General features: G+C 40.9%; 2 protein-coding genes across 2 annotated transcripts in view; both read left to right on the forward strand.

The window, feature by feature from the left end:
- Window positions 1-8,224, forward strand: part of SSBP1 (single stranded DNA binding protein 1) — a 34,426-nt gene extending 26,202 nt beyond the window's left edge. The window contains exon 9 of the mRNA XM_055591147.1: window positions 7,498-8,224. The gene's annotated coding sequence lies outside the window, so the exon portion shown is untranslated. The remainder of the gene's footprint in view (window positions 1-7,497) is intronic.
- On the forward strand, window positions 5,171-6,466 carry TAS2R3 (taste 2 receptor member 3). Its single transcript, XM_055591141.1, has one exon. The coding sequence runs from the start codon at window positions 5,248-5,250 to the stop codon at window positions 6,196-6,198; it is 951 nt and encodes a 316-aa protein (XP_055447116.1). The 5' UTR covers window positions 5,171-5,247; the 3' UTR covers window positions 6,199-6,466.
- Window positions 8,225-16,253: the final 8,029 nt, after the last annotated feature.

The following is a 16,253-nucleotide window of genomic DNA, read 5'->3' on the forward strand; positions in this document are numbered from 1 at the left end:
ACCACGGTTTGGCCCCAGGTAAATAACAGGGAGGGAACACAGCCCCGCCCATCAACAGAAAATTGGATTAAAGATTTACTGAGCACTGCCCCGCCCATCAGAACAAGACCCAGTTTCCCCCTCAGTCAGTCTCTCCCATTAGGAAGCTTCAATAAACCTCATCCTTCTCCATCAGAGGGCAGACAGACTGAAAACCACAATCACAGAAAACTAACCAATCTCATCAAATGGACCACAGCCTTGTCTAACTCAATGAAACTATGAGCCATGATGTGTAGGGCCACCCAAGATGGATGGGTCATGGTGGAGAGTTCTGACAAAACATGGTCCACTGGAGAAGGGAATGGCAAAGCACTTCAGCATTCTTGCCTTGAGAACCCCATGAACAGTATGAAAAAGGAAAAAGATAGGATACTGAAAGATGAACTCCCCAGGTTGGTAGATGCCCAGTATGCTACAGGAGATCAGTGGAGAAATAACTGCAGAAAGAATGAAGAGACAGAGCCAAAGCGAAAACAACATCCAGTTGTGGATGTGACTGGTGATGGTAGTGAAGTCCAATGCTGTAAAGAACAACATTGCATAGGAAACTGGAATATCAGGTCCATGAAGCAAGGAAAATTGGAAGTGGTCAAACAGGAGATGGCAAGAGTGAACATTGACGTTTTAGGAATCAGTGAATTAAAATGGACTGGAGTGGGTGAATTTAACTCAGATGACCATTATATCTACTAGTGGGCAAGAATCCCTTAGAAGAAATGGAGTAGCCATCATAGTCAATAAAAGAGTCAAAAATGCAGTATTTGGGTGCAATCTTAAAAACGACAGAATGATCTCTGTTCGTTTCCAAGGCAAAACATTCAATAATCACAGTAATCCAAGTCTATGCCCCAACCAGTAATGTTGAAGAAGCTGAAATAGAACAGTTCTATGAAGACCTACAAGATCTTCTAGAACTAACACCCAAAAAAGATGTCCTATTCATCATAAGGGACTGGAATGCAAAAGAAAAAGTCAAGAAACACCTGGAGTAACAGGCAAATTTGGCCTTGGAGTACAAAATGAAGCAGGGCAAAGACTAACAGAGTTTTGCCAAGAGAGCATACTGGTCATAGCGAACACCCTTTTACAACAACACAAGAGAAGACTCTACACATGGACATCACCAAATGGTCAATACCAAAATCAGATTGATTATATTCTTTGCAGCTAAAGATGGAGAAGCTCTATACAGTCAACAAAAACAATACCGGGAGCTGACTGTGGCTCAAATGATGACTCCTTATTGCCAAATTCAGACTTAAATTGAAGAAAGTAGGGAAAACCACTAGACCATTCAGGTATGACCTAAATCAAATCCCTTATGATTATACAGTGGAAGTGACAAACAGATTCAAGGGATTAGATCTGATAGAGTGCCTGAAGAACAATGGATGGACGTTTTTGACATTATGCCGTAGGCAGTGATCAAGACCATCCCCAAGAAAAAGAAATGCAAAAAGGCAAAATGGTTGTCTGAGGAGGTCTTACAAATAGCTGAGAAAAGAAGAGAAGCTAAAGGCAAAGGAGAGAAGGAAAGATATACACATTTGAATGCAGAATTCCGAAGAATAGGAGAGATAAGAAAGCCTTAGTAATCAGTGCAAAGAAATAGAGGAAAACAGTAGAGTGGGAAAGACTAGAGATCTCTTCAAGAAAATTAGAGAGTAAGGGAACATTTCATGCAAAGATGGGCACAATAAAGGACAGAAATGGTATGAACCTAACAGAAGCAGAAGATATTAAGAGGTGGCAAGAATACACAGAAGAACTATACAAAAAAGATCTTCATAACTCAGATTACCACAGTGGCTTGATAACTCACCTAGAGCCAGACATCCTGGAATGTGAAATCAAGTGGGCCTTAGAAAGCATCACTACGAACAAAGCTAGTGGAGGTTATGGAATTCCAGTTGAGCTATTTCAAATCCTAAAACATGATGCTATGAAAGTGCTGCACTCAATCTGCCAGCAAATTTGGAAAACTCAGCAGTGGCCGCAGGACTGGAAAAGGTCAGTTTTCATTCCAATCCCAAAGAAAGGCAATGCCAAAGAATGTTCAAACTACCGGACAATTGCACTCATCTCACATGCTAGTAAAGTAATGCTCAAAATTCTCCAAGCCAGTCTTCAACAGTATGTGAACTTCCAGATGTTCATGCTAGATTTTGAAAAGGCAAAGAGATCAAATTGCCAACATATGATCCAACATCATTGAAAAATCAAGAGAGTTCCAGAAAAATATCTATTTCTGCTTTATTGACTACGCCAAAGTCTTGTGTGGATCACAACAAACTATAGAAAATTCATCAAGAGATGGGAATACCAGACCACCTGACCTGCCTCCTGAGAAATCTGTACGTAGGCCAGGAAGCAACAGTTAGAACTGGACATGGAACAGCAGACTGATTACAAAATCGGGAAAGGAGTACGTCAAGGCTGTGTACTGTCACCCTGCTTGTTTAACTTATATGCAGAATACATCATGTGAAATGCCAGGCTGGATGAAGCATAAGCTGAAATCAAGATTGCCGGGAGAAATATCAATAACCTCAGATATGCAGATGACACCACCCTTATTGCAGAAAGCAAAGAAAAACTAAAAAGCCTCTTGATGAAAGTGAAAGGGGAGAGTGCAAAAGTTGGCTTAAAGCTCAACATTCAGAAAACGAAGATCATGGCATCTGGTCCCATCACTTCATGGGAAATAGATGGGGAAACAATGGAAACAGTGTGATAAAATACTTTATTTTTTTGCGCACCAAAATCACTGCAGATGATGACTGCAGCCATGAAATCTTTTAATTTAACACTTGCTCCTTGAAAGAAAAGTTATGACCAGCCTAGACAGCATATTAAAAAGAGACATTACTATGGCAACAAAGCTAGTCAAAGCTGTGGATTTTCCAGTAGTCATGTATGAATGTGAAAGTTGGACTATAAAGAAAGCTGAGCACTGAAGAATTGATGCTTTTAAACTGTGGTGTTGGAGAAGACTCTTGAAAGTTCCTTGGACTGCAAGGAGATCCAACCAGTCCATCCTAAAGGAAATCAGTCCTGAATATTCATTGGAAGGACTGATACTGAAGCTGAAACTCCAATACTTTGGCCACCTGATGTGAAGAACTGACTCATTTGAAAAGACCCTGATGCTGGGAAAGATTGAAGTGGGAGGAGAAGGGGATGACAGAGGATGAGGTGGTTGGATGGCATCACCAAGTCAATGGACATGAGTTTGAGTAAGCCCTGGGAGTTGGTGATGGACAGGGAATCCTGGCATGCTGCAGTCCATGGGCTCGCAAAAAGTCAGACACAACGGAGCAACTGAACTGAAGGGGACTTATTACTGGACATGGTGCATTCTTCAGGTCAGGACTTTAAAGGCCCTGCAACGCTGCAGACCACTTATCATTTTATATGTATTGCTGATCTCTCTGCTGTGTACACTCAAGTGTGCTGATTTCCTTCTGTGTTCTTCAGATTAGTGAACTTTGATTGGTATAAATGGATATTGTCTAAGATTTGTCTTGATGTCAGTCTGAGTGTACTGCTAACATTTATCCACACAGTTGTCATGCAGAGTAGTATCAGAAGCAGGAGTGATGCAGAGACTTGGACCATGATGTCTAAGTCCTTGGGGAGAAAGTGCCAAGAATAATGAAGGGGTGGAAGATGATCTGAGAATGCCTTGTTAGTCTGCTGACTGGTATTCTCTCAGCTGACTCTCTTCAGGGTCTCCCAGCTGAGAAAATCTCAGATAATGGTCTGGAGGTCCTCTCTACACACAGCTTTTTCTCTGGGAGTGGCATCATATTATAGTGCCCTCTGTTCCTGCCCTGGAGTCCTAAACTATCTGTTTATAGTTTCCCTAATACTCTGTCTTCATTTAAAAAATAATCCTTTTTGAAACACTTCTGGAATGACCTTAGTCTGCATATTATTTTTGCCCGTGCACTGACTTACCTTACTTACTTTGGTCTTTTACTGAAAAGAATGGTTGAGAGCAAGTGTGTGATCTTAGTATTCTTTTTAGGTATCTGCAGCCTGGGTTGCCACAATATCACAGCTCCAGTATTGATTTCTCCAACAAACTGCAGGCTTAATATAATGGAAATACATGTGGTTACTTGGTAGACCATGGTCAATGTACATTTTGGAAGCAGCCTTTAGTAATGCTGTGGTTTTAGTTATAGTATGATGGTTCTACTATTTAATGTTAAGAAATGAGAATAGTTATAACTGTTGGCTCATAATTCCTATCACTGATACCTGATGGAATGATGGCAGTGATAATGATGATATTCAACAAAGTCATTTGAGAAATTGAATTCTGGTCACCAGCTAATGAGATATACATGGAAGCACACTGTCCTGGGAAATTTGTAAGGCACTGTTTTTGTTCACAGAGAGTGTCTGTATGTTTTTTTGGTTAGCCTGAATTATTACTGACGTGTCAATACAGTGGTCAGGCGCTCTAAAAAAATCCATCCTTTGAGCAGCTTTTACGATACTTCATTATTGTTATCATTTAAACACTCAGGTACTTAAGAATTTCCGATGTCGTGACTCCCTAGAGATGAGCTTGTAGCCCCTTCATGTGAAGCATACTCTAAGAAAACAAGGAACGAGGCACTAAGAGGCACTCCATTTAATTCTGATCCAGGACCATTGACTCTGAATTTTTCCTGTTTTATGAATGTAAACCTCCCTCCAGGATGATTGTGATAGTGCCATATGGTGAAATTCTGATATTCCCCCCTTTTGTATGTGTCCCTGAGTCGTTCCTCCTGAGTGATTCTGTGTGACCCTTCTGGTGACCCACGTTTCCACTCTGGGTTTCCATTCCACTTTCCACTCAGAGCCCTACCACCTTTGAAATGGAGTCCAAATCCTCCATCTTGTTTGTGACTCATCTCTTCCTTCTCTGCGTGACACTGGACACTACTCTATTTGCATTTTGGCAAAGAGCTTCTGAGTTTAGATAGTAGATGGAATGTGACAAACCAAGTTGTCCTCTGAAGAGGACAGACTAACCTGAAAGAGCCAGAAGAAGGTTTGCTGTGTTGTGTCTACAACAGACCAAACTGGGCAGAGATAAGAGACAGGAACAGAGAAGCAGCAGGTAGAGGTGATTAACAGGAATTTCAAATCAGCAAGAGAATGTTTCTCAATGGAAAGAACAAAGATCAGGTCTGCTGAACAGCAAACATGTTGAGACTCAGCCATATGGGGTTTCTGGTTCTGACCGCCATTCAGTTCATCCTGGGAATGCTGGGGAATGGTTTCATAGGGTGGGTCAATGGCAGCAGCTGGTTCAAGAGCAAGAGGATCTCTTTGCATGACTTTGTTATCACTAACCTGGCTGTCTCCAGGATTGTTTTGCTGTGGATTCTCTTGACCGATGGTGTTTTACTGGTGTTCTCTCCCAAACTACATGATGAAGGGATAATCATGCAAATTATTGATGTTTTCTGGACATGTACAAACCATCTGAGCATTTGGCTTACCACCTGTCTCAATGTCTTCTACTGCCTGAAAGTGGCCAGTTTCTCCCATCCTATGTTCCTCTGGCTCAAATGGAGAGTTTCCAGGGTGGTTGTGTGGATGCTGTTGAGTACTTTGCTGTTATCATGTTGCAGTGCCATCTCTCTGATCTGGGAATTTAAGATCTATTCTGTTCTTGGTGGAACTGATAGAACCGGGAATATGACTGAGCTCTTTAGAAAGAAAGAAAAAGAATATAAACTGATCCATGTTCTTGGGACTCTGTGGGACCTCCCTCCCCTAGTCATATCGCTAATCTCCTACTTTCTGCTTATCCTCTCCCTGGGGAGGCATATGCGGCAGATGCATCAAGACTGTGCCAGTTCCAGAGATCTCAGTACCGAGGCCCACAGGAGGGCCATCAGAGTCATCCTCTCCTTCCTCTTTCTCTTCCTACTCTACTATCTTTCCTTTTCTGTTTTAACATCCAGTTATTTCTTACCAGCAACTAAAATGATTGCAAAGATTGGAGAAGTAATTGCAATGTTATATCTTGCTGGCCACTCCTATGTTCTCATTCTGGGAAATAGCAAGCTGAAGCAGATGTTTGTGGCAATGCTCCGGTGTGAGCCTGGTTGTCTAAAGTCTGGATCCAAGGGATCTGTTTATCCATAGAGCATCGTGGGGTGTGGGAGGGAGCCTAGGAGTCCTTAGACCTAGGAGTCCTCAGCCAGGATCACAGGGCTCTTCCTCACCCTCCTGTGGCACCAATTCTGTAACTACTGCTTCATCCTGTCCCCCTTGGGGACACTTCTCATGGCCTCTCCTTTTATGGTTGCTTTGAAGAGGCTGAAATAGTCTTTGGAATATGTAGACAAGGAGTTGTATTTTAATAAGTATCAACTCAACATAATGAGCTGATTACTAGCTTTTAAGTTCAAGTTTATACTGACAGTGATGTAGTGAACTAGAGGGGAGAGAGCAAAAAAAGCACTGTAATCCTACAGGCTCGTGTTTGAATTCTGCTTCAGTCCGTTTTCCAAGACTTTTTTTTGGCCTTAGGGGAGTTACTTTAATTACCTGTTTGATTCTGTCTTTCCCCATTTTAAAATGCAGACTGACTTCACAGGGTTTTAGAGATTCAGAAGACAGTGTGTGCTGTCATTTCAGCACAGCGTATTGTGTCAGGATTATATCAGAATTAGAGGAGAAGGGGGAAGTTGGATAGCATCACTGACTCAATGGACATGAGTTTGAGAAAACTCAGGGAGATAGTGATGGGCAGGGCAGCCTGGTGTGCTGCAGTCCATGGGGTCACAAAGAGTCAGACACGACTGAGCGACTGACCAGGAAAGAAATCTGCAAGTGGTGAAGCTGTTACTGTAACAGTGAAGTGTGCTGCTCCAGCGGTCACCACAGGAGACCTGTTTCCACAAATCCATTATGCACTGACAACCAGAGAAATGCAAGTCAAGACCCTTGGATACTAGGTTCCAATCCAGTCTGCTGGTTAAGTCATTTGACTCTAATTTCAATAGTCCTTTGCTTCCCTTTATCATTTTGCTAAAGCAAATTTTCAAGTAATTTTTAATTTTTTTAGATTGGTCAAAATATCCAAGATGCATATCTGTTTTTAAAATGTCAGAGTTTTATGTGAAATAAGTGGTTTTTCTAAATGTAATCACTTTTATTTTAATAAAATTATATAGGCTTTGATTTCCTTCCTGTCACTGGGCAGTGCTGACAAGTCAGTGAGAATATTATTCCTTGAGATCTCAAACTTGTAAACATATTTAGGACACATGGCAACTCTAAATCTGGATTTCTGTCACTAATGGAGCTCTCAGGTATAAAGTTTTGTGGCTAAAAACGTAGACCAGATGGCCTGAGCTCAAATCCTGACTCAGACCTTAACAAACTGAGTGACCTTGGGGATGTTTCTTAACCTCTCTCTATTTCACTTTCCTCATATAGTCAAAGGTATGGTTTTTCCAGAAGTTATGTACAGATGTGAGAGTTGGACTGTAAAGAAGAATGAGCGCTGAAGAATTGATGCTTTTGAACTATGAACTGTGGTGCTGGAGAAGACTCTCGAGACTCCCTTGGACTGCAAGGAGATCAAACCAGTCAATCCTGAAGGAAATCAACCCTGAATATTCATTGGAAGGACTGATGCTGAAGCTGAAGCTTCAGTACTTTGACCACCTGATTCGAAGAGCTGACTCATTGGAAAAGATCCTGATGCTGGGAAATGCTGAGGGCAGGAAGAGAAGGGGGTAACAGGATGAGATGTTTGAATGCCATCACCAACTCAATGGATGAGTTGAGCAAACCCCGAAAGATAGTGAAGAACAGAGAATCCTGGTGTGCTGCAGTCCCTGGGGTCATAAAGAGTTGGATGTGACTTAGCAACTGAACAACAACAATTTGTAAAATAGAAATAGTATTTTCTTGATAGATTGTTGAAAGCAATGAGTGAATCAACACATGAAAACTAGAGTCCCACATGGAGTAAATCAGTAAATTCTGCTATTGTTATTGTTTTTGTTCTTGTTTTGTGAAAGAGGTTACATTCTGACATAGTATGAAGAATTAACACATTTCTTAGCACTTTGTCATATGTAGCCCAAAGTGAGTTTTCAGGTTCTGATTTATATATTCATTTTCAAAATTATAGAAATAAAATGTCTTTTGGTCTGTATTGTTTGCTTTCAAATTGATATTTGCCTCTTGGAGGTGCTAGGAAAATTCCTAATTCTGACATAAAGTTCTCTTTCAAAAAGGTATCTATTGAAACTTAAAATAATGATTTTTTAAAATAAAAATTTAAGAAAATAAAATCTGGAGGAAGAAGGAATTTTCCAAGAGGGTGTAGACACACAGAGAGAAACAAATGGGAAAAAAAAAGCTAAAAATATATAGAGAAAAATCGTCTGTGGAAATAATGATTTAATATTCATGCATAATTCACTAACATAGAAGGATTCTAAAAGGAGAACTTCTGTAATTAAAAAATCTGTGCTTCTTTTCAGCACAGGGAAGTTTAACTGTGGAAAAACTGTGGTCTCAACTGATATGTGCTTTGTTCACCTTGAACCCTACTCTTGGATTTATCCTCTCCGACTCTTGAACACTTGTTCTTACTTCTTGTCATTTTGACAGCTTCTCCACCTAGCCCTGACTTTCTGGTTCTTTAGCCCTTACCGAAATTCCTAATCCTGCCTTCTGCCTTGGGTATGGGGATTTTCTTCTCTTTTAATTGAACATAGCATTTTATTAGAGATTTTGGCTTGGCTGTTGTTTGTTTCTTGATGCCTTTGGCTAACTCCTGGATATTTCCTCCTCCTTTTTCTACTGAGGTTTCATTAAATCCTACCCCAATATAACAGATTCAGATGGGTGGGTCCAGTAAACTTGCTCAGGCTACCACTAATGTTCATTCCACTGGAGCCTGGAATATGGATGGAAAATGTAGAAAATGTAGAATGGGGAGTCTGTTGTCGTAGTCCAGTTGGCTGAGTGCAGAGTTTCGCTCCCTGAGAGCAAATGAAATCAGACTCATAGGTGTGGCATTCCCAACCCCTCCCCTGTTTCCTCTTTCAGAGAAATCTGGAGGTGACTCCTGGGAAAGCTCAGACTTTGTTATGTGACTGCAACAATATATTGGCTGCCCTTAATCAAAGACTGGGGTGGGAGTGGGGACGTGAGTCTGAGTAGTGGGTGATTTGCTGAGGAAAGGAGTCTTACTTGTGGCTAAAGGCACACTGAAGGGAAGTTCAGCTCTTTTGGAGAGGATATGGTCTTCTGAACCCACCAGGGGAAATACTTAATCTGCCTTCTCCTGACTGAGTCCAAGGCCATAGGGGAGAATTACCTAATACCTCACTCCCATTTTTGAGAAACCCTGGAAGTGGCCATCTTGTTTGTTTTGTTTTCTTTAAATTAGCTTTAGTTGTTAAATCCCTTAAGACTCTTACATCTGGCCGTTTCAGGCACAAAGGACCAGAGCATATCTTTTCCCCACTGTGACCAGGTTCTTAGGGTCAAAGTATGAGAATGAGAATTGTCCTTGCATTTGGAGTTCAGTTACAGACTAGAGCTTGTTCCTGAGGCCAAGTGTCTCCACCAAGCACATCTGTCCTTTGGTGTATGGTGGAGGGCCTTTAACACATGAATCCACAGTAAGTTATGACAGTACCTCATGAAACATTCCACCAGGTTTCCACCAGAGCCCCCTATATACCCTGTGTCTCATGGAACTACTTCTCATTTTTGATACTCTCTGACCTCTCTGGCTTATCTTGATTCTACTTCATTCTTTCATACTCCAGACATTTATTTAACACTCTGCACCAGTGTACTAGATCAATCATTATTCTCAGAAGCATTGCATGTAGTGGGCAATAAAGATGCAGAAATGAGTATTCCATCTCTCCATCACTGAAACAGATGCTTCAGGTATGATGAGGGAATCCTGTCATTATCAGAGGGTTCTGGCCCAGGTGATCTCTAGCTCTGTCTTTCTGACAGCTATTAAAATGTACTGTTACAATATTGTAAAGTAATTAGCCTCCAATTAAAATAAATAAATTAAAAAAAAATAAAATGTACTGCTCACTTCTCTTGCCCCGGGGAGCAAAGTTGACTGAGGGCTCCAGCTGCTGAGGCCACACTTCCTGCAGACTGCTCCCAGCCAGTGATGGAGACCGGAGTACTAAGGTAGGTCTGCTCCACTGAGACATGAGACTCTTCTAACAGGCAGTTTTGACCCAAGGACTTTCCATCAGCATGGTTGACCCTTTTTTGGAACTGTACTGCAGTCTAGAGCTCTTCTTACCCAATTCTTTCTTCTCCCTCCCTTTTTATAGGTATCAGACCTACATTGCTATCTGAATATTCACCTTCCTTTGCTTCCTGCCACCTAAAATCTTTTGCATGTCTAATCCTATTTCTGCCTGTGTTTCTTGTGTAAAAGATATATGTTGTGTTTTTTCAAGTGAACTAGAATTTTGAAAATCATCCCAGATTCTTCCTTTTCCTTCAGTTTTGATATTCATTTGGTCACTAAATCTGGTTGTACTCTAAAAATTTTTCTTTCAAATGTCCTGCTAGTCTCTATTCACACACCCATGATGGTGTGATCACTCACCTAGAGCCAGACATCCTAGAATGTGAAGTCAAGTGGGCCTTAGAAAGCATCATTATGAACAAAGCTAGTGGAGATGATGGAATTCCAGTTGAGCTCTTTCAAATCCTGGAAGATGATGCTGTGAAAGTGCTGCACTCAATATGCCAGCAAATTTGGAAAACTCAGCAGTGGCCACAGCACTGGAAAGGGTCAGTTTTCATTCCAATCCCAAAGAAAGGCAATGCCCCAAATGCTCAAACTATTGTACAATTGCACTCATCTCACATGCTAGTAAAGTAATGCTCAAAATTCTCCAAGCCAAGCTTCAACAATATATGAATCCTGAACTTCCAGATGTTCAAGCTGGTTTTAGAAAAGGCAGAGGAACCAGAGATCAAATTGCCAACATCCGCTGGATCATGGAAAAAGCAAGAGAGTTCCAGAAAAACATCTATTTTTGCTTTATTGACTATGCCAAAGCCTTTGACTATGTGGATCACAATAAACTGTGGAAAATTCTGAAAGAGATGGGAATACAAGACCACCTGACCTGCCTCTTGAGAAACCTGTATGTAGGTCAGGAAGCAACAGTTAGAACTGGACATGGAACAACAGACTGGTTCCAAATAGGAAAAGGAGTATGTCAAGGCTGTATATTGTCACCCTGCTTATTTAACTTCTATGCAGAGTACATCATGAGAAACGCTGGGCTGGAAGAAGCACAAGCTAGAATCAAGATTGCCAGGAGAAATATCAATAACCTCAGATATGCAGATGACACCACCCTTATGGCAGAAAGTGAAGAGGAACCAAAAAACCTCTTGATGAAAGTGAGAGGAGAGTGAAAAAGTTGGCTTAAAGCTCAACATTCAGAAAACGAAGACCGTGGCATCCGGTCCCATCACTTCATGGGAAATAGGTGGGGAAACAGGGGAAACAGTGGAAACAGTGTCAGACTTTATTTTTCTGGGCTCCAAAATCACTGCAGATGGTGATTGCAGCCATGAAATTAAAAGACGCTTGCTCCTTGGAAGGAAAGTTATGACCACCTAGATAGCATATTAAAAAGCAGAGACATTACTTTGCCAACAAAGGTCCGTCTAGTCAAGGCTATGGTTTTTCCAGTGGTCATGTATGGATGTGAGAGTTGGACTGAACTGTGGTGTTGGAGAAGACTCTTGAGAGTCCCTTGGACTGAAAGGAGATCCAACCAATCCATTCTAAAGGAGATCAGTCCTGGGTGTTCTTTGGAAATGATGCTAAAGCTGAACCTACAGTACTTTGGCCACCTTATGCAAAGATTTGACTCATTGGAAAAGACTCTGATGCTGGGAGGGATTGGGGGCAGGAGGAAAAGGGGACAACAGAGGATGAGATGGCTGGATGGCATCACTGACTCGATGGACGTGAGTCTGAGTGAACTCCGGGAGTTGGTGATGGACAGGGAGGCCTGGCGTGCTGCGATTCATGGGGTTGCAAAGAGTTGGAAACGACTGAGTGACTGAACTGAACTGAGTCTCTATTTGTACTCTTTTCATTCCTTAAGAGTGACTGCAGCAGGTTTTATTTATTTATTTACTTTAATATCTGTTTGTTTATTTAGTGTCACTGGGTCCTAGTTACAGTGTGTGGGATCTAGTTCCCTGACCAGGTATCAAACCTGGGCCCTCTGCATTGGGAGCTCAGCATCTTAGCCACTGGACCACCAGGGAAACCCCTGAAGCATGATTTAACTAGTTTCCTTTTCTGATTCCATCCCCTTCCAGCAAAGCATTTCCACATCACTGGGTTGTGGGCTTCATGCATGATTCATGGTGCTCTTCTTTTAAAATCCTGTAGTGACTCTCCATTGCTCACCCCAGTCTTTTGCTTGGATAGCCCCTTTGCGTCTTCAATAGTTAATTTATATGTCTCCTTAAAGATGTCTTTTGTGAATCCTCAAAGCTGTGTTAAAGGCCCCTCTGGAACACTCCCAGTGTACCCTTTGTTTTTCCTTGTTATAGCACCTAATACATGATCTAATTGTCTATTTGTCTGTCTCTCCCACTATTCTGTATGTTCTTTGAAGGCAGGGTGTGCTGTGGGTGATTCTTCCCTGTTTCCTTAGCACCTAATGTAAAAGTGACTGGCTGATAATAACAATTTACTGAATGAATGAACCAATGAGGAGCTGCCTAGTGTACTGGACAGAGCTCAGTCTCAAAAGACCTTCCAAATTAGCCACTGATTTTCTGTGACATTTGCCAGTCACTTACTCTCTTTGATCTAAAATTTCCTCATCTGAAAGTAGGAATAATCAGATTTCCCTCTTAGAACTGTTTTAAAGATGAACTGAGGTTTATGATGCCTGGGAACATAATAAGCACTCAAAAAAGTCTAAGAAATATGAATAAATGTTTTATTCTTCCTAAGCAGCATTGATACTCTTGAAAACAATTAAAAGTTTTAAATTCCTGTTTATCCACACCTGAACTCATTTTTAAAAGTCTTCATCAAATAAACCAAGTCATCCTTTTGCTTTGACTGTTTGCCCTAAGACTTTTCCTACAGATCTACTGAGTAGCAAAGTAGGGACTCAGGACTACACTGTATCCTCCCTGGGTCTTCTTGGGCTCTAATAAATAAATAAATGGTCAGACTCACAAGACTGTCTTAGGTCACTGTGGCACCAGTGTACTGAGACGGGTATAGTTCAGGGATCCAGTTCAGCAGCAGGGGAATGTCAGACCTTCTTCTTTTGCAGTGTCCTTGCTGCCAGTTATACAGTTCAGGTACAAGGAGAAGAGATCCACATTTAGGTAAGGGTAGAAGCTGCCCTAAAATAAAAGCCTCATGTTTCAAAGAATCAGTTTCTCTTGTAATAATTTCATGGCCTTAGTTTCCAGGTTGAGCCAAGGGATACACACCTAGGAGTTATCCATCACATTCAAGGAAGCAAGAGGTCTCCATAACATATTTAACTGAAGGTCAGATTCTCATGCAGGGGGAGAAGGGATTTTGTTAACACTTTGCCTATAGTGACCCTTTCAGAAATGACTTCAGATAGAACCAGCTTACTCATTGCTCTTGCTAGTTAACATGCTGCTGCTGCTAAATCACTTCATTCGTTTCCGACTCTGTGTGACCCCATAGACGACAGTCCACCAGGCTCCCCCGTCCCTGGGATTCTCCAGGCAAGAACACTGGAGTGGGTTGCCATTGCCTTCTCCAATGCATGAAAGTGAAAAGTGAAAGTGAAGTTGCTCAGTCATGTCCAACTCTTAGCAACCCCATGGACTGCAGCCTACCAGTCTCCTCTGTCCATGGGATTTTCCAGGCAAGAGTACTGGAGTGGGGTGCCATTGCCTTCTCCGCTAGTTAACATGATCACATCTTAATTCCATGCTACTGAGAACCCAACCACTTCGTGTATCAGCCTCTGAATGTGGCCTATTACTGCATGACACTGGGTTTCCTCTTCTTTTTTGGAACATTTACTACTTTTTTCTTTTAATTAAAGTATAGTTGATTTACAATGTTGTATTAGTTATTGGTATATAGAAAAGTGGTTAAGATACACACACACACACACACACACACACACACACATATATATATTCCTTTCAGATTTTTCCACTATATTACAAGATAGTGACTATAGTTCCCTCTGCTATACAGTAGGTCCTTGTTATTTATTTTATACATAGTAGTGTGCATCTGACAATCCCAAACTCCTAATTTATCCCTCCCTTACCTTTTCCCTCAGGGTTGCTTTGGCAGCTCTGGGTCTTCTGTGGTTCCATATAAATCTTAATATTTGTTTTAGTTTTATGAAAAAATATCATGGGTAATTTGGTAAGGACTGCATTAAATCTGTAGATTGCTTTGGGTAGTATGGCCATTTTAACACTATTAATTCTTTCAATCCAAAAGTGTGAGATAACTTTCCATGTGTTTGTATCATCTTCAGTTTCCTTTATTGGTGTTTTATAGTTCACAGTATATAAGTCTTTCACCTCATTTGTTGGTTTTATCAAGTAGTTTTTTAGATGTGATTTTAAAAGGGATTTTTCCCCACTTTCCATTTCTGATATTTCATTGTTGGTATAAAGAAATGCAATTGATTTCTGTATACTGATCTTCTATACTGCTACCTTTCTGAATTTGTTTATCAGTTCTAATAGTTTCTGGGTGGAGTCCTTAGGGTTTTCTATATATAGTATCATGTCATCTACATATAAAGATGATTTTACCTCTTCCCTTCCAATTTGGACACCCTTTATTTCTTTTTGTTGTTGGATTGCTGTGGCTAGGGCTTCCAATAATATGTTGAATAGAAGTGGTGAGAGGGGACATCCTTTTCTTGTTCTGGATTTAGTGGGAAGGTTTTTAGCTTTTCACTTTTGAGTGTTATGTTGGTTATGTCTTTGTCATAAATAGCTTTTATTATGTTAAGATAAGTTCCCTTGATATCCACTTTGGTAAGAGTTTTTGTATCATGAATGGATGTTAAATTTTATCAAATGCCTTTTCTGTATCTATTGAGGTGGTCATGTAGTTTTTATTTTCTTTTGTTGATGTGGTGTATCACACTGATCAATTTCCATATGTTTAACCATCCTTGTGACCCGGGAATGAATCCAGCTTGATCATGGTGTATGATCCTTGCAAAAGCTAACAAAGTTTTGTCAAGAGAACACAGTGGTCATAGCAATACCCTCTTCCAACAACACAAGAGATGACTCTACACGTGGACATCGCCAGGTGGTCAATACTGAAATCTGATTGATTATATTCTTTGCAGCCAAAGATGGAAAAGCTCTATAGAGTAAGCAAAAAACAAGACCTGGAGCTGAGTGTGGCTCAGATCATGAGCTCCTTATTACAAAATTCAGGCTTAAATTGAACAAAGTAGGGAAAACCACTAGGCCATTCAGGTATGACCTAAATCAAATACCTTATGATTACACAGTAGAGGTGATGAATAGATTGAAGAGATCAGATCAGGCAGACAGAGTGCCTGAAGAACTATGGATGGAGGTTCATAACACTGTACAGGACATGGTGACTAAAACCATCCCCAAGAAAAAGAAATGCAAGAGGCAAAGTGATTGAGGAAGCTTTACAAATAGCTGAGAAAAGAAGAGAAGCAAAAGGCAAGGGAGAAAGAGAAGGATATACCCAAACAAATGCAGAGTTCCAAAGAATAGCAAGGAGAGATAAGAAAGCCTTCTTAGGTGAAATGCAAAGAAATAGAGGAAAGCAATAGAATGGTAAAGACTAGAGATCTCTTCAAGAAAATTGGAGATATCAAGGGAACATTTCATGCAAGGGTGGGCATGATAAAGGTCAGAGATGGCAAAGACCTAACAGAAGCAGAAGAGATTGAGAAGACGTACCAAGAATACACAGAAGAACTATGCAAAAAAGATCTTAATGACCCAGATAACCACAGTGGTGTGGTCACTCACTTGGAGCCAGACATCCTGGAGTGGAAGTCAAGTGGGCCTTAGGAAGCATTATGAACAATGCTAGTGGAGGTGATGGAATTCCAGATGAGCTATTTACAATCCTAAAAGAGGATGCTGTTAAAGTGCTGTACTTAATATGCCAGAAAATTTAG

Source organism: Bubalus kerabau, chromosome 8, assembly GCF_029407905.1.
Source record: "Bubalus kerabau isolate K-KA32 ecotype Philippines breed swamp buffalo chromosome 8, PCC_UOA_SB_1v2, whole genome shotgun sequence".
NCBI classification, from domain to species: Eukaryota; Metazoa; Chordata; class Mammalia; order Artiodactyla; family Bovidae; genus Bubalus; species Bubalus kerabau.